General features: G+C 40.7%; 1 protein-coding gene across 4 annotated transcripts in view; it reads left to right on the top strand.

Annotated features, from left to right (window-relative positions):
* Positions 1-19,366, top strand: part of LOC122189528 (sodium channel protein type 5 subunit alpha-like) — a 206,878-nt gene that overhangs the window by 156,081 nt on the left and 31,431 nt on the right. For all 4 annotated transcript variants that reach the window (XM_042888790.1, XM_042888786.1, XM_042888788.1 and 1 more), the window contains exons 18-20: positions 3,073-3,193; positions 12,151-12,305; positions 16,019-16,192. In XM_042888790.1, the coding sequence (XP_042744724.1) occupies positions 3,073-3,193; positions 12,151-12,305; positions 16,019-16,192 (450 nt within the window). The remainder of the gene's footprint in view (positions 1-3,072; positions 3,194-12,150; positions 12,306-16,018; positions 16,193-19,366) is intronic.

The following is a 19,366-nucleotide window of genomic DNA, read 5'->3' as shown; positions in this document are numbered from 1 at the left end:
GTGCACAGACTGGTGGCACACAGGAGAGCTGCCTCGCTGTCTTCATGTCTGTTTGATGTGTCACTCAGCTGCCCTCCAAGAAAGCACTCTACTTTTCTCCGCTGATTTTATGTAATTCACTTTAATTACAAGCTGCAGCAAGAGTTTGGTGATCTGTGATTCCCATGATTATTCCCTCTTACTCTTCTCTAAGCTCAGTATTGTATTTGCTTATTGCTGCTCTCCTGGGCTCTTTCCAGCTTTCCATGAGCGTTTGCTATTGATTGCAAATGGTGTGTTAACGTGTCAGATCCCTGCACGCCCATGCTCTGCCATGTGCATTTGCTGGATCTGCTTATTTACATTTGTTTTAGGTTTTCTAGATATTTCCCTGCTTATGTTTCTGCTAATTCTAACAAGCCCTCATTCCCTTTTTATTGATCGCTTTGTTGGTCTTTTAAAAAGCTTTTTTTTTCTTAGGCAACTGAATTTTCATTAGTCCCATCTCCCTCATAAATTACTTTTATGCCTCTTTTCTCACAGCGTTCATGAAAACAATCCCTTTCACCTTTCTGGCAAAGAGTAACTTCTGCTTCTTTTCCCACAAGCTTTCCTAACCTTTCCCTCCTCTCTCATATGTATGAATTCTTTTTCTAGTCCCTGTTCAGACCCCAGAACCTTTGCCTCATTTTCTGAATCCACATTCACTGCCTCTTCTTCCTTGAAGGCTTTTCAAAATAAATCCTGTCCGTGTTGTCTTGCATGTTCCCCATCTCCTTTTGACACTGATGGATTCTAATGATTTCTGAAAACTCCTCCTCATAGATAACTCTCGAGCATTCTCAATTCTTTAAGATGTTTCCTTGTAGTCTAATATAATTGCACTGTGTCCTGCAGTTGTGTTCTGTGAATTTCCCAACCTGTCTCTGCTAAATACAGCACTCCCAATGATGACGCTATTGAGCTGACATTTTTCTCACAATGTTCTTTGATTTCTCCCTGTTGGTTAGAATTGTATCCAACAAGGCTTCTTTTCTCATCGGGACCCCTGTTTTCTACATCCTGCAGTTGTGTGTGATTTAGGACTGCTTCAGTGTTCTGTCTGTTGACGACTTCATAACAGAAGAAATAATGACTAAATGCATTCCCTAATGAACAGTAACCGAAAGTTCTGATAGTATGAAAACCTGACATTTTTTCTACCATCATATATTGTTTGTAGCCTGTAGAAAACTGGCTATTCTCTGTATGACAGCTGCATTCTGAATATGGATTTTTTAGAAGCTTTGGCCATGTCTTTGACCTGTGCTTTCTGGCCTGGCTCTCTTTTTAAATGATCTCTTCTTGATTGTTTGCTCTTCTGAGCAGAGCATTAAAAGCCCTAGCCAAGACTATGACCTTTGGGATGCTGCAGCTAATTGCAAACACGTAGCTTCCATCCTGCTTACAAGTATTGCTGGAATGTTCAGTCTTGCTCGTTTTACCCCAGGTTCAGCATTTCTCTGAATTCAGCTATAAATTTTGCATTGCCTCTGTACACTGGAAAACAGAGGGCCCATTTTCACATTAATAATAAATACACAGAGCTGTACCTATTCTATAACTCTGTCATCTTCATGGAAATAATAATGTGCACGTTCCGTCTTTCATATAACTATCTCATATAAGTATCCCTTGTTTAGAAGCCTGGGTAAAGTAGTATTGTCCTCATTTTTAAAATGAAAACAACAGTATTATGAGCTTAAGCACAGCAATGTTTCAGTAGGTGCTCAGGGAAGAAAGTAAGACAGTTTGCAAATAAACCACCTTGTGCCAGATACCGCTTTTACAGAGTCGAAAGCAAATACTGAGCAGGGCTGAGTAAATAATAGACCTTGAACTATAATGGCCTAGCTGAGTAATCAAGAAAAATATAGTTCTGGATTAACACAGACCTATAAAACAATTATTTTGACCACTGAACTTAAAACAAACAAACCTGTTTTCTTAAAAAATGTTTAATGTCAGAAGAAAGCTTTGATCTGAAATAAAATTTCTGTCTCTTATTTGGGTGGTTTATGTTATCTTGTATCACTGTTTTAGGAACAAATGCAGCCAAAATTCAAAATTAGGCATCAAATTTTCATGAAAATCCATTGCTTTATTTAACCCAATTTCCCACATAGCCTTAAAACCAGTTTTTCTTCAAGAATCCATTCTCCAGACTTTTTTTCCCACATTACCTGAGACTTCTTGCTCTAAGAAGATAAAATGACCAATGCTTCAGGAGGTGGGAATATATTTGTCCCATCCATTTTGCAGAAAAGGATTTGAGGTGTTTTTAAACAATGTACTTTAGACTGGGGATCAAACATTTGGAGCAAACGATAGGTCCTCCAAAAAGCCTTGAAATCCTTGTGTCCCTCCTCCTAAATCTTGAGAGCAGAAGTGTGGAGCTGGAAGGTGAATGGGTCCCATCCCAGGATGGGGATGTGGGATGAGGAAGGTGAAAGAGCCTTTTCACTTGAACATGGTGTGTCATCTTGTGAGCAGAACATGACAGAAAGACTTCTGCTCATCCTGTAGGAGAAGCCACAGCAGAAGAGAGGAGGACGTGGTCCTGGCTGACCAGAGGCAATATGAACCCACAAGGTGTGGGTGCTGAGCCTCATGTCCAGGAGGCAGGAACCCAGCATGAGTCCTCCAAGTCCTCCTCCAGCTTTTCAGCAGCTGGGTTCCACCGATTTGAATCCATCAGATAGGAGGGAAGAATGTGAAAGCTTTATAGTTCTGAATAATTTGGTCATTCCAGACTTCCACCTACTATTAGTATTCAGTAGTTGTTCACAGTCATTCTTGAGTTATTCTTTTTCACTTTTTTTTTCTTTTTTTTTGTAAGTAAATATGGCCGTTCAGTTTTTTTGCTATTCTTGAGGATGGGTCCACTGTTAGCTCACCACAGTTAGTGTAGGTAGAGCTGTCACTTGAGCATGGCCATTTCACTGTCGTGACTGCTTTGGCTGGGATATTGGTTAGTGGAATAAGAACTCAGCTACTTCCTTTGGGGCGATTGATCAATTTGTTTTCCTCATCTTTGCTCTTGTTGACAACAAGCTTGATGAAATCAGTCTTTCTGAAGGCAGCACAGTGGATTTGACAAATCCTGCAGAACTGCTGGAGCAGATCCCTGAGTTTGCTGAGGAGCTGATGGAGCCTGAAGATTGCTTCCCCGAAGGTAAGGACCTGTGTGTTTCATTGCAATGCTGGGGCGAGAACCCTCCTGTTCTCTTATCAGACATGTCTCCGTGTTCACACCAAGTTACTCTGACTGCTTGCAATAGGATTTCATTGGATGCACTTCATTTCTTAGATACTGTCATGCTCCAAATTTACTTTTTAACATTAGACTTTGGATTTCCAAAGTGAGATAAGCCACAAGCAAGCTCGAAGTTCCTGTGTAGCTCCTAACATGCTGGGCATTTTTTTTCATCATATTTTGTACTATAGAGTTATTTTATATTTAAAAAAAAAAAAAAAAGTTGATATTTCCAACTTGGCCAGTGAGGGCTTTGCCTTCCAAAATATGTGTATGATCCAGCTCAGTAGAGAACTAACATGATTAGGATGTTTCTATTACTTGTATGCAGGGTATACATATACAATACAGAGTATACAATATTCTATTAGATGTATACAGGGTAGTTAATAGAAACTGTCTGCAGAGATCTTGAGACCCAGGGACTTTCTTCCACTTATTTTAAAAGGTGTAGAGATTAACATGTCCAATAACTTCCATCTGACATGAGATGCATTATGTGTAGAGTATTTTACTTAATTACCTTGGATAACAATTCACGTTCAGATTACTACTTTTAATGAGCCACTATTTTATTATTTCTTAACACCATCCTACACCGAAACACCTTAAAATCACAACCAAAACACTTTTAAACCCTGCTGCTTGAAGTTATATTTTTAATTAAGCCTGTAAGAAAAAATAGCATTCCAAGTTATTTCTTTTCTGAGTGAGTTCTATTCCAAATGTTATCTCAGAAAAATTTCTTGTATCCCTTTAAATCTGGGTTAGAAAAAATAGGGTTAGCTGAATGTTTCCTTGAAAATTCAAGGGTTATTATAAATAAAAACAGAGCTGCTCAGATGGGATCAGACAGAGATGTTTTATCGGGTATATGAATGCCCCTGAAGTCAGCAAAAATCTGCATCTCTATATGTGTGAGAAAGATGATTGAATGAGGTAAGGGAGCCCTTCAGGGCTTACAAATGTCCCTAGGATCTAAACATTTTTTTGGCAGCTCTGCTTAAAAGCAGTAGCCAAAAATTAATGCAGTTGACTGAAGAAAGCATGGTACTGTGCTGTAACTGTTCTGTTCTAGACAGTAATATTTAAAAATTAGATCTGGTGTTTTCATTCTTTCACTAAGTATTTCTTACTGACGCTAGTGAGCAGCAAAACTATATTATGCGCTGCAAAATGAGAAATTGTATTAAATCGCAAAAACAAACTTTTATTGTAAGACTGGTGCTAGTCAAATGCCAGACAGTTTATAAATGCTGAAACTGTGATTGGCCATGGTCAATTTCCAGTTTTTAAAACAAATAAGCTGGGAATCACACAACCCATTGCTTCATTCAGTGCATAGCCCTGGTTTATTTGCAGAGCGTTGGCATTCAATCATTTTCTCTTGATTAAAATGGCCAGACCTGCTTGAATCTCCCTCATGCAGACTCACACCAGTACCCAACCTATTTGTTGGAAGGTCATGTCTACGGAATGCAGGGTAGCAGTAGCATGCAGTCACTTCTGGGTGGATTGCTGAAAACATTATAGTTTTGCATCCCAGCTGTCATCCTGACCACCACAGAGAAATACAGAAATCAAGAGATGGGCCAAAATCCAGTCTTACTGCGGGTCAAATCCAGGAGTTGCACCTGATGATCCTTATGGGTGCCTTCTAACTTGGGATATTCTATTGACTCTATGACTCTTTTGTTTCCTTCTCCCTTCCCTCTGAGCGCAGTATCACTGCTCCTTTCTTTATCCTTTTATTCCTCAATTCTCCTCGTTCCTCACCAGCTGCTGTTCAAGTTAGGGTGTCTTCATCTTCTTCCAGGCTACGGCCAGCTGAGCATTGAGTACTGAGTGGGAACAGAAGCAGAACCTGCTCCCAGCCCCTCATCATGTGTGTGGTGGCTGGGGGCAGTGGGGAGGCAGTTGCAGGCAACACTGTCCCCAACACATCTGCTATTTTCCAGGCAGCGTGAGTCTGTGCAGGTTTTTTCAGAGACTACTGCATAGGATAGATGTGATTTGAATTTGACAAAAATGCATGAATTTGGCACATGAATGTTCCTTCCATCAAATTTCAAGTCAGAGTCATAAACTGAATATCCAGCTGACTCTTGTTGCAATGACATTAGAATTTCTATTTATGAAAGGAATCAAAGTATTTTCCCATAATCTTGTCCTTTTAAATGCCTTCCAATATCTTTCCTCAAAGTTACCATTTCAATTAAGCCTCATGCAGCTATCATTTCAGTATAGCTAAAAAAAATGCAGTGAAACAAAAACAGTCTATCTGGATTATATATGACAGATATTAAGTACTAAAATTGACTTACTGAAAAACAAGCACCAGGCAATTTTATCTAGTGTTGCCATTGCTGTCTTCTAATAAGATGCAACATTTGGTATATGTGGGAGAATGACCACCTACCATTTATGATTGAAGATAAGGTAAGATGAAGCTGGTTGAGAGGGAGAGTTAATTTCTTGCCTTGTTAGTTCATCAGCTGTCTAAATGCAAACTATGACATTTCTAAATGCATTCAGCACAGGTTGTGCCCTGAACAAATATGTTCCAAATTCAGCCCCCTTTTTCAGATAACAAAGGCAATAAAGATAGTACATGTACTGGAAATAGTTCCTGAAAGTTTGCTGAGGTCAGAGTTTTCCCGGAGTAAGGTGAACCAGATTAGCCATGGGTCATTTCTTCTTGGGGAGACTTGTTAATTAGTTATCTCAAAATAGCTGTGATTAGGGTGAACCGGGAATATTCTTGGGTCAGGAAATGTGAAGCCAAGGTACGGTCACAGCTCTGGCAGCCAGCAAGTATTGCTGGGAAAAAACTGATAGAAATGGAGAGATCATTCTTGCTGTCAGTTGATGAGAAAGCAACGTCTAGGCAATGCCAGCTATTTGGGTATTTTTCCCTCCAGATGCCTTGCAACACTCCTGTGCTGTTACCTCCATTGGTATGCATTCTCTGCATCAAAAATTGCTATCTGTTTGGGCGTTATCTTCTGTGTCTCAAAGAAGGTTGTTCAAACAGAGCCCCTGACCCCAGCACACTCCTCTGTCCCAGACCCTAATAGGAGAAAGTTTTCACTGAGTCCTCAAGCGTAATTCCCCGGACATGGCCCGCTGGCAAGGCCGTATCATCAGATGGTTGTGTGAGAATGAGCTACCTTGATGAACACGCGGTCAGTTGCAACCCGTGACACACGGGGTGCCCACAACCAGATTTTCATGTGACTGCGTAGGAGCAATTATCGCAGCGGGAAAATGTCACACACTAAAGTGAAGTTATGCTGGTTAATAGTGAAGTTATTCTTGTTAATGGTGGGATTGGCATCATACCCTCCCCAGTGGCATTTAGTGGCTGCTTGGATATATGGATGTGAAGGGGAGATCCAACGGACCACAACACTGAACAAGGCATCTCAGCTGAGCTACAGGCTCTGCCTGCAGATGAGGTTTGAAAGCTGAGTAAAACTAAACCAAGCCCAACAAAACATGCAAAGTGTCATCCTAGAGAACAAATCATGGAACAAAGACAAGTCAAAGACAAGTTTGGAGGTATCTCTTTTCTCTAGCCCTAATACCTGAGATACAGTGTATTTTTCAGCAGAAAGGATATGCTATTGTTTTTCTGTCTATAGTTCTCAGACATCAGAAGACACTTAGAGTCCCATCACTTGTGCAGAATCAGGAAGTTGGATTGAGGAGTATGGGTAGATTTCTATTTGCCAAACCCCGTGCTTAAAGCAGGGCTCACTTCAGCGCTGGATGCCCACTGCCTTCACTTCAAGACATCACACTGTTAGTTGCAATGACCTCGTAAAAGGATATGTTTGGAGTTGAGTAGAGGCGGGTAAACAAGCAATGTATGCTTGTAAAGCCCTTCAGAGTGAAAGCACTCAATAGACTTTGGCTTTATTGGAAGCTCTACTTTGTATTACATGGGAAATAATTGAAGTCTCCATTTTTGTCTGACGTACCCAAAGCTGGTGACAGTGATAGCAAATCTCTTATGTTTTAGTGCTAGCAGAATATAAAACCTAGCCATGTGGGTTAGTGGGACCAGAGGATGAGAAAGGGGATAACAGGAGAGTCTGTAGAGTTGCATTCCCTCTAAGCCAAGAAGGATATGCTTTTATTTCACTTGGGCATGTATAGCTAGCCAGGCTGGTTGTTAGAAACCTCGGTTCGCAGGTACATGCATTAAACTGAGTTATGAAGATTGCCTGCTTGAATTTATGCTAAGGAAGCCATATTTTCCCTGTGTCAAGCCAAGCAATATTGAAACCAACATTCAAAGCTAAGCAAAATATTGTTTTGTTCTAAAAATGAATGTCCCAACATTGGGATTTTCTGTGGAAAGGTAGCTGTAAAATTATTGTGTACAAAAGGTATCAGTCACACTGCTCCACAGTATAAAAGAAATTAATTGGTCTTCCACGGTTACCGAGGAGAATCAGCAGCCTAATCTGGCCAAAACACGTTAAACATTTTCACGCAGAAATGGAAGGTAAATGTTGGTGTGAACAAGCAGTGGATTTGTAAAGGCTTTCCTGAAGCTGTTGTACATGCAGAAGTTTTTGCACTGTAGCTCCCAAATTTACAAGGTGATTTTTCTCCTAGTTCAGGAAGGTAATGTAATCACATCTAACAGCTCCATGATTATAACGCAACAGGTTAGAAAATGTGAGTGCAGAACCAAAGGCAAAATGAATGATTATACAAGATGCATTGTAAATTAAATTAAATTCAGTTAATTTTTTTTTAATAGTTCGTAGTTTGTCATTGTTGTGGCAGATGCTTAAGTAAGAGTTTTCTCTGTCACACCTACAGTGGAAAGTTCAGAATAGGATGACCCATTTTAACCTGCGGTTTGTGATTGTGCTATAGGATTCCACAGTGACTGAAGGGAACAATTCCTTGTTAAGAAAAGCAAACAAGAAGTAAAAAATATCACAGTCAGACGATGCATTTGGAAAGGCTTCTTGATAAATGTGCCTCTGTTCAGTGAGAAATGGTCTGTAATGTTGAAATAAGAATTGAAAATAGTTGTTGTTCTTGGGCAGGTTGACCACCAGTGCAGCTCAGTGCAGCTCAGTGCAGCTTCACTGATTTGCTATCAAATATCTTAACCTTTTTTTGCAGGACTTTATCTGCTGTTCTGTTTCTGTTGAGCAGTAGCCTACTATCCAAAATGCTGTGATGGAAATGAGTCAGTTTGCTCTCAAAAAGCACGCAGCCCAATATGAACTAGAGTGGCAAAACAAAGTCTTTGAATAGATTACAAGACATTCAGCTTCCATGCAACCGACTCCCTAACAGCATTGGTTTTGGGGGGATAGCACAGATCTATTACACTAGGCAGCATGAGTAATACTGTTATAAGAAACACCAAAGGGTTTATTCATGACACTTTCTGTGTTAAAGTGTGTTAATGAGTGGTTTTCTTCATGTGGATCAAGCAAATAACTTTCCAGACCTGAAGCTGGGCCACCTGCTGTAAAAGTTAGTCAGAGTTAGGATTGCTCAGATCCTCACCAGATTGTGCCTAGAACATTCTGGGATGTTTATGTTATTTTGATTTCGCAGAAGCTGGAGGAAAAAAACAACTCTTGGAATGCTGGCTGATGTCAGGTATACTTTTTTGTTGGGTTTATGTAAAGCTTGTTATTCAGCATTTAAGCTTGGGTCAAGGTCACCAAGCAGTAGGCTGCAGCATTGCTAGAGAGTCCAGAAAAGGACAGGTATTAAAGAGCAGACTTTGAGGAAAATATGAAATTCTATAATAGGAATAGAACTTTGCTCAATAAAAGACTGATTTGTGGTCTGTTTCTTACTATTTATTATTTTTTTCCTCTCGGCTTCCTTTTTTTTTGGTTTGATTTATGAGGAATTAAAAATAGCATTTCATCCGAATTGCAACCAGCACGATAATTCATGGAAGTGCTACTTGACATTAGTAATTGTATCAGAATCTGGTCTAAACATTTCTGAATTGGGCCCAATCAAAAGCATGGGATTTAATAGCGCTGTGATTTTGGGCTGACTCATCTGAGAGGCTATTTTGGATTTTTCAAGGTATTACTGTCAGTAAGTAGGATTTTTTTTCAGAGCAGAATTGCATGAAAGCCATCAAAGAGCATAAAAATAATAATAATAAAAAAGATTAGTGGTCCTCGCTGCCTTTCTATCTTTAAAAATACCTCTCCATACCTGCAGATGATCAGATGGAGGCTGACTGAATCATAAATAGCCTGTTTTTACCATTTTACAACCATTTTCCATCACAATTGAAATAACTTCAGATCTTATGATGCCATGCTCATTAGTATTTACTTGGAAGACAGTTCCCTAATTTTAGCTGTGCCTGGGCTCAGGTAATCATGTTGGCTCCCTGTGCAGAGCAGACGCCTCCAGGGAATGATTCATCCAATGTCTTACCATGGAGGAGCCTGTCCCTTCCCAGTGCTGCCTCCTGAGCCCAGCTAGCCAGCTGAGCTGAGGCCTTCATCTAAGACACTAAAAGAAATAGGAGAAGTAGTGTACAAGTTTTCTTGCTAAGAGATGTAGCTAATAAACCCACGTCATGTCATGCTGGTGGACATATGATGTGCAGGTATGGCCATTTCCAAGCAGAGCTGCCAGAGGAGGATGTTAGGACTCCTGGTACCATATAGTACTGCATACCTGCAGTCTGTTCCATGTCCTTAATTCCTAAGAAGTACCCAAATCGCACACTTTAGTATCTCAGTACAGGTTTCAGGAAAAAGTGCTGACTAACATGATACCTTCTTATCCCTTGCTACAGCTATCTGAAGATTAGGTTTGAGGTGACGGATAAAACTTTCCTTTGGTGAAGTGGTGACTGACCACAGAGGCAGAGAGCCAGTCCTTACACTTTCATTTCTAGCATGTTCTTCTCAAGCAATTTGATTAAGTTAATGTATAATTTGTATACTTACATCAAGTAAGTAATTTCAACTGAGCCCAGAATGTCTCTGAATTCCAGAATATAGTGATAAACTGAGAAATAGCATGGGCCTGTACAATGGAATTATTTAGAGGATAAGTAGTTACTTGCCTCACTGTTACATTACCCTTGCATTAATGGTTTCCTGTGCTGTTAGTCCCATACCAAAACCTCATACAGCCAACAACCTACACCTACCAGACATCTCAGAGATGAGGGATAAAAGGGAACTCTGAGAGCAGTTCATGAGTGACATCCTACACGTCTGTCACCCCATAGCAAGGATCTTGGCTCATGTAAACTTACAGAAGGAGCACAGCAGACTTAGCAGCTTGCTTCCTGCTGGCAGAGCCTGCTGCCAGCACAGCCCCACTTCCAGCTGCATGGGAATCACGGCATCCCAAGACTTGTATTTGATCTCCTTGCAAATCACAAGCAGCTCAAGCGCCTCAGTTATGCCACCTTGAATTAGCAGCATCTGCCTTCTGTGCATCCTCGGCACTCGCCCTCTTTCCTTCCCCACATTCCTTGACTAAATATTATTTCTACTTGCAATAACATTGCATTACATCACCATAGTGAGATGTTCTCTCTTGTCACTTCTGAGCAGTTGTTGGATGCCTCAAGACGTGTCAGTGACCTTAGTTGCATTTCAGCTAGGGGAGCAGTCAGCCTGTGATTTATTTTCTCCTAGTGAGACTATAAAGATCCATAACAAAGTCTCTTTCTGTGCAACACATAGATTAAAGGCAGGGTGTAAAGCTTGATTTCTTTTGAAATAAATTAGTTTCCAGGTGTAGTTCTCATCGTCAAATATTGTGACACTTAGAATAGTAGAATCATATAATATCCTGAGTTGGAAGGGACCCATAAGGGTTATCACATCTAACTCCTGCCTCCACAAAGGACACAAGTCAAATTATCTGACATAAGGCTGAATGAATGGTCAGCCTGGAAAAGGGCAAGTCCTAGCTACCAAGATGTCTTTTCATCACAGTTTTAAGTTCCTACCCAGCACAAGACAAGGAACATAGTGCTTTTTTAAGTGGGAAAGATGGATCTGTCCACTACCAACAAAAATATTCTTTTGTTTTAATAATGTAATGCTGCGACTAAAATTGGCCAAAGTTTTGCCATCAGAGATCCATCTGCGATCCCCGTTACCACCATGGCATTTAGCCATCACAGCATATTTGTCACTGCAACATCGCAGTAAGGTCAGGCAGTGCTATGAGGGCTGGTAGGAAACTTGCTGTGGACAGAGGCTGGGCATCTAAATTTCTGCTGAAGTCAGAGGGTATTTAGCCACCTAAATACCTTTCCAAAGTTGGCGTGGTACCTTGATTAATCTCGTGAGAGACCAAGAGACCAAAATCTGCTCCTGCTTTTCCTAAGTCTCTTCTGCACATTTGTTCCATTTGCAATGCAGCAGCGCCTTCTCCCTTCATCTCCTTTTCATCAGGTTGCCGCTTTTAATCAGCAAATCTGGTAGTGCTGTAATACCAAGAAAATGTCCCTTCTACATTCAGGAGGATGTGGAAATTATTGGTAATACCCTGCTGGAGTCATTAAACCTGATCAGTGGGGCTCATACAACATGGTCAACCTGGGGTAGTGATGACTCACAATCAAAATATTCTAGATCGCAAAAATCACTAGGAGAAACCACTGGGGCAGGTTTTGAGTGGCTTTGAATATATTTGGATAGAGGAGTGAAGCAGGAAAATAGAAGGCAAATCAGAAGGGAAAGAGAAGAACAAGGGAGAAAAGACTACATGGAGTAGCTTGTGCTAGAAGTAATCCTCTTTAACATGTGCTTGTTGCAAATTTAAGAATTAAATAGTTGATTTTATGTTTGTTTTTGTTTTAACAATTGCTTTGTTATTGTTCTGCTCCTTTTCAGTTTGTGTGCGGTTCTTCCCATGCTGCTCCGTGGATATCTCAAAATTTCCAGGCAAAATTTGGTGGAGGCTCCGGAAAACTTGCTACAGGATTGTTGAACACAATTGGTTTGAGACTTTCATCATATTCATGATCTTGCTGAGCAGTGGAGCCCTGGTAAGTCCATCAGGATTTCCTTGCTAATTGAAAGTAGACATGGGTCTAAGAGGAGATATTCTTAAATTAGGTGATCTTAGGAGCCCTCACTGCTTATTTCTCAAAGCAAAGTATGTTTGGGAGAAAAACAGGCTTTCTGCTTTTCTGATTCCATCTGCCTTTTCCATATAATGAGGAACTTTCTTCTGTTATAACATAAAATTATGACATGCATAGGTTTTGAAAAGGGCATCTTTAAGGAAGTCTGCATGAAGAGGTAGCCTAGAATTACCACTTCAGTGTCCTATAGCTGCTCTCTGGTAGTTCCCATCTGAAGACATGCATTTGGCTCTAGGGGTACCTTTTTCTTCCTATTTTTTTATAACGTATTGTCTGATCAGCGAAGGAAAAGATGCAATGACAGTGAATCAGAGAGCTACCAACAGAGGTGGTGGGTGCCTATCACCTCTAAACACAGCTTAGCTTAACCCACCGTACCTTACCTGCCCAAAAGTCTTCTGCTTGCAGCCAGAATGAATATGCACTCATGGATACTGGCTGGTCATTGCTAATGACTCTGATAGAGGATCCTCTCCTGCTGAGATCCCACAGGTCACTGGGATTATCAGCTCTGTATTACCAGTCCTCAGCTTGTTATGGTAGTGGCCACCAGTGGCAGTTTCTGAGTTTGACTGATGGTTCCTCATGTAATGGTGGGGAACCCTGCCTATGACAGAGGGTTGGAACTGGATGATCTTTGAGGCCCCTTCCCACTCAAGCCATTCTGTGATTTACATGGGTCAGGAACATCCCTGAAGTTGGTAGGATTTCTCCCAGGTTTCTAGCTGTTCGTGCATCAAAAGAGTATGTCAGAAGTGTTCTGGAATTCAGTCCAGTGACCCCCAGTGTTGTCCTCAGTGAAAGAGTAAGAAACATATCTGCTAAATTTGCAGGCAGTACCACATTTGGACAGGTTTTTCTGAAGGTTGGGATTAACTTCTCCTAAATGCATGAGTCTGCCTTCAGTATCTAAGACAAAAGTCTAGTTACAAAGGTGCATGCTTCACCTCAGAAGGGATAATCAAGGGCAGAAAGACAAAATGCAGCATGACTGGTAAGGTAGCAGATTTACTAAAAGGAGCTGGAGACAGAGCAGGCAATAAACAGAATAAACTAGATCACAGCATTGCACAAAAGCCAAACACCCCACTGGGCTGTATAAATAAGCATGTTCTTCCACTCCAGTTGGCATCAAGGAGGCCTCAGCTGGAGCATAGGCTGCAGCTCTGGGCACTGCACTTTGGGAAAGACGTGGGCTAATTGAAGAAACTCTAGAGGAGGGCAACGCAAATTATCAGTGGCCTAAAAAAAAAAAGAGGAAAACACAGAAGAACTGGGCTTATGTAGTTTAAAAAAAGTCTCTGCAGGGAGAGAAGAAGATGGAAATACATAAATGTTGATACAAAAGGGAAGGAGATAGGCCATTCTTCAGGTCCACTAGGGATGGGCTGAAATTTCTCCCAGGGGATTTTATTTTATTATGAAAAGCAAAAGGCTGAATAACTTGTGTAGATCTGAGGCTGAAAATTGTCATTGCTTTGCTGAAATCAATGGGTTCTGACAGTTTTTGCACCAACTTGAGGATCAGCATGTTAATTTTTTAATGCATTTTAAAGGAGGCATGTCATTTGCTATAATATACTTCAGAGAAATACACTTCCTTACATATGTAATTAAAAGTGCTTTAGATCCTGAAGACTGAAACACAAATCTCATTTACTTTTCATTGCACACTTTTGTGTGTGTGTGATTTTGAATTTACTCAGTACACTTCTGCAGAAGGGCAATTTCCACTGCAACTTCTCAAATGCCAGCACTGTGCTTTAATATATCAGCACTGCACTTTTAGCATTTGGATTGGAGATGTTGGGGGAAACACACAGATGCCTCTTGCTGTTATTCTGAAGGAGCCTTTCCAAAAATTGAGCTCATCTGGCCACGTCCATGCAACACACAGAGTTATTCAGGGAGTTTACAGGAATATGGTTTAGTGGGCATGGTGAGGATGGACTGATGGTTGGACTCAATGACCTTAGAGGTCTTTTCCAACCTTAATGACACTGTGATTCTATTCTGTTTGTATATGGTGGTCAAGTCATGACGATACATTTACAGCTAATTGCAAAAGGTCTGAAAACCTTTCTCGTGCATTTAAGCTATAAGTGCTCAAATTGGGAGTCTAACAGTAATTGTGGGAAACACTGCAGGTATCATGTTTAATTCTTTTTTAATACACAAAGCAAGGCAGAGGAAACAGCCCTTAATGTTTAGTTTAGTCTTTTGTGTAATGTCATAGCTTGTGCAGGAGTACAGTGCACCTGGGGCATTCAGGTTGCATATTCCTCACCACTTATTAAGCTTCTTCCTGGCTCACTGTGTGCTTCTGGTAGACCAAACACAATGTACTTTGTGACAAGTTGGTAGAAAACAAGGAGAGCAAAGGCAGGAGAGAGAGCAGGAAATCACTTTAAATAGCTTGTTGTTATTTTTGTGGTAATTGCAAAGTACAGCAAGTCATCTGACAAAGTGAGTGAGCCCCTACCAGGAGTGATAAACTCCCATCTGTGCATTGTTTTCTGTGGCTTTCTCCAACAGCTCTTTCACACCCTTGAAATATCATTTTTGAAGGCAAGATAGGAGATTGAGTTGCGGTGAAAACGTCACCCTGAAGTGTGGGGACAAATGGACAAGCGTTGGCTCAGGCTGCCAGAGCTGTCTTGTCAGTTTAATTACTGTTTCCTGGCAGGCAAAAGACCAGTGTGATTGCCAGAGTGACAAGTAGCACACTTCTTGTATCTGCAGGCACTGCATGTTTGCTAACTTTTGGAAGTTCCTCAGAAATCAACGACAGATCTTGAAATATGTAAATGCAGATAATGAAGATGGTTAGCACAGGCCCTCTCAAATAACATGGTGCTGTCTTGTTGCCAAGTGCTCCAGGTCACACAATGGGACAAGAGGAGTATATCAAAGCTTGGGACTTCCAGGCTGGAGGGACATGGAGGCACTTTGGGTAACAATGGTCACTTGGTCAACTGGGGAGGCAGCTCCCAACTAAGCCCTCTGTGGGCCTCCTTAATGCCAGGAACCTGTATTATGGCATTATTAAATTATTACTTGATTATTATGGGATGACTTTACTTGTTTGAATTTAGTAGGCACATTGTTTCATATTGTAAATATTTTAAAAGGGTTATTAAGTTGCTTGTACTTGATGCAGGCACTGAATGCCTTTTGATGATCCCCGACACAAGCTTAGTTGGACAGATGAGATGGGTAGATAGATACCTTGACCTTTAAAACATAATTGCTCTGTTAAGTGAATAATAATGCGCATTTCTCAAGGCGGACAGTTGTAGCTACCTGAAATGTGATGGCTGAACAGAAGCCAGGGAACTCTGTGCTCTGTAACACAGGCGTAAGCACGTTAATAACCCAATTTGTCATCATTAGCTGCAAGACATGTCAGACTAAATGTAAGGGTCAGATTCTGCCTATTACATCAGGATCAGTCCTGTCTATGTCTGTGCACATACTCTGGTGGTAACATTAAACTAAGAAATCATTGTCAGTACATGATGTCCCATCAAATGATACTACAGACTTGCATTGCAGTACTGATGCTTTCTGACACCATTCAGCAGAAGCTTTTAATCAATATTTTGCACTTCCAGGCTTTTGAAGATATTTACCTTGAGGATCGAAAAAACATAAAAACCATGCTGGAATATGCTGACAAAATATTCACTTACATCTTCGTATTGGAAATGCTTCTGAAATGGGTGGCTTATGGCTTCAAGAAGTATTTCACCAATGCCTGGTGCTGGCTTGACTTCCTCATTGTCGATGTAAGTATCGATTTGAAGCTGTACTGCTTCTTTTGTTCTGATTTTGTCATGCAGAAGGATGGGCTGTTAAGTCTGGTAGCTTTGCATCAGCAAAATGACATCTGTCACTCCAACTCTGAGTAACAATCTTTGGTGAATGTAGAAGGAGCCACTAGCCTTACTATGAGACCATGCATCCCCAGGGCACAGCGTGCCCAACAAACTCCATGTCGTTGTCAGAGGTGTTACCCTGCTACTGTGAGTAACATTCCCTTCTGGTCTCCTTTACAAGTGAAGGAGTCCAGAGACAGGTGTGAATAATGCTCTTATCAAAGTGATGTCAGTATCATGAAACCATCAAAAGCACTTTAAGATCTTGAAATAATACAGTGCTTAGTTCTCCTGAGAAGATAATCTTCAAAACCAGGAATAGTTGGGAGCTCATTCCCCAGGGATTTTGCTAGATCCAGCCATGTCCTCTCCAAAGTTGTGTGGACTGCAGAAGAGCAACAGATGTTACTACACAAAGCCTGAACTGGACAGGGAATCTGCTGAAAGCAAGAAAGACCAGAAACATTGCATCCTCCACAGTAGTTTTAATGTCCCATCACAGAGTATCAATAGAGGCAGTTATCTCCCTAAGGCCATTTTCTTATGAGCTTGAAGTATTAATATGGAAGGCTGGCAGAGCTGTACCATGATTGCAACTTATTAAACTTCTGATAAATTATTTCCCCTCCCCACTTTAAGTCTGAACCTCCACTTGGGGGAAAGCTGCTGTGTCTTTGGCACTATTCCAGAAAAGCACTTCAATGAGATGATTTACTGGTTTGAAGTTATGGGCATGTCTAAGTGCACTACTGGATCAGAGCCTTTGGAAGCTTCTCCAGAGCTTTAATAAATTGATTTATGAAAAGGAAGTTCTTTACATAAATTGTAAGTCATAAATTCCTCTTCGCATACATGCTTGGAAACCTCTTAAATGGAAGGCACTTATTTTTCACAGATTAGCTTCAATAGAAAAGGAAGGCCTGGTTTAATTATCTAACCACAAAATTGGAAACCACCAGTTCCTAATTTATAGCCCAATCCTGAAAACTGTGCTTACTCTGGTTTAGGTCAAGTGACATAGCTTTTCTTCTGTGATTTCTCCATCTTTATAATGGGACTACTAAGACTTATGTAAAGTTATTTGGGTTTCCAGGAGCTAATGTTCATCATGAGCTTCCAGGGATTAGAAAGGCTAGATGAAAGCTCAGTAGTGTCACAATTCTTAGTAGGGGTCTCCCTGACAGGAACAACTGTTTGCGTGGTGAATTCACCAAAGCAATTTGGTGCTTTGTTGCATTATTAACATTAACTAGAGCTAAGGGCACAACCACAACTCCCTCCCTGGCGCTCCCCAGCACACCCACTGCCCTGACTTTTTTATTTTCTTAACTCACATGTAAATACTATTTTCATAGGCTCTCCAAGGTAGCCCCAAAGTTGTCCCACTGTTGGGTTGGTTTAGTTAGTTCCTTAACCCTACAAAATCGTTTGTCCTTTAGCATCCTCAATTTAAAAGCTTTTTCCCCATGTCCCAACTTTTACTTCAAACTCATTTGCCAACACAGATTATGAGAACTGGTACTGTATTTTTAGCAGGTTTAACAGATGCTCTTCTACCCTATTACTCACATACCCTGCCACTCAGAATTGGCAGAGTAACATTTTTACAGCACACTTTTTACTTGCATTTACATTTTCTTTTTGGTCCTTTGAGAACCAAATCACTGCAACTGAGCTGCAGAAGGGATTGAATGGGTGAATTAGCTCCTCCGAAAGAAGCAGATGAACCACTTGTCTGATTTTCTCAAATTTATTTGTTTAAAATTATTCACTTAAAAATTCCTGATCTGCAAATTATTCATTAGTAATTTGGTATCGGTATTCAAAATTCAAGCTGCAATGGTTGATTTTTCTTTGGACATGGGAAACCATCTATCATCTGTTTTCTTCTCATTGTACAAATGCAACTCAGAGCCCTTTCTCTGCTGTGAATAATTCATAAAACAATCTCAAAATTTGCAAGCATTCACTATCTCTAAATGGGAAGTGAACCCAAAGGAGCTGTAAGCACATTGCTGAAGAATTATTATTTCCTCATACTTTCCCTGCTCAGTGAAAGACCTTTGACTCTGATTTGGGCCTGTGGAGCAGCAAAGGCCCCATCCTACAATTGTGGATTACCAAAGAAAACTGTGTCTTGCAGAGTCTGAACATCACAGTTATCTGCAAACTGAGGGCTGTTTTTGCTGGGGGTAGAATCCCTAAAGGATGACCTCTGACAATGGGCCTCTGCATCTCAAAGAAGTGTGCTAGTGTGGCAAAGCAGAAAGAGACCTCTTTCAAATACAATGCAATACAATAAAGTTGTATCAACGATGCTGCAACTGATTTCTTTGAGAGGAAGGGAGAAAGGAATAATCAAACTACAAAAACAAGCTTATTTCAGTTTAGGGAACCTGGGAGAGATGCCTTAAAATTCTGCTGAAATTTTGAATATACTGAACAATGTACATCTATATGTTACCTCCCTGCAAACAGCAAGTACACTCTGAAATGTAGCTCACTTCTACAAACAGAGCTTTCCTATGCACACAGATTGGAGTGATGAGGAGTTTAGGTCACAGCTATTTTCAAAGGACAACAAATCAGAGACTGCAGTGTGTCTGATGTGTAGACAGACATCAGCATCACCATCAGGAATGATGTTTACGCACGAGCCTCTTTGCTAGGTTGCACAGGCAAATATTTTCACAAAGAATAGATATTTTCCAAGCATTCATGCAATCAAAACCTCTTCATGCTAAGCAGATTAAACAAGGAGTACAAACAGGGCCAGAGATGAAGGCACATGGCATTCAAACCAAATGTTTATGAAAACTGCTCTCAACCAGGCATGTCCCACAGGAAGCAGAGACAGTCAGTATTTAGAACAGGGAGTGGATAAACTCCACCAGTTGTGCATGCTGGTGTTGTGTTTGGTGTCACTTTCAGTTGTTTCCTCTGCCCTATAAATATTATCCCGAGCTTATCTAGTTCAAGCTTCTGCTAATTAAAACTGATCTACAGCTGGTGCTGCTGCAGTGATCATTGAGGGAATGGTCAACATCATTTGGAGGGCTGAGATGTTGCAATAAGCAGCTTCTT

Source organism: Lagopus leucura, unplaced genomic scaffold (assembly GCF_019238085.1).
Source record: "Lagopus leucura isolate 7727_CA_CO unplaced genomic scaffold, USGS_WTPT01 Super-Scaffold_100157, whole genome shotgun sequence".
Classification (NCBI taxonomy): Eukaryota; Metazoa; Chordata; class Aves; order Galliformes; family Phasianidae; genus Lagopus; species Lagopus leucura.
The sequence above is the reverse complement of the archived record's forward strand: the minus strand, read 5'-3'. Positions and strand labels throughout refer to the sequence as shown.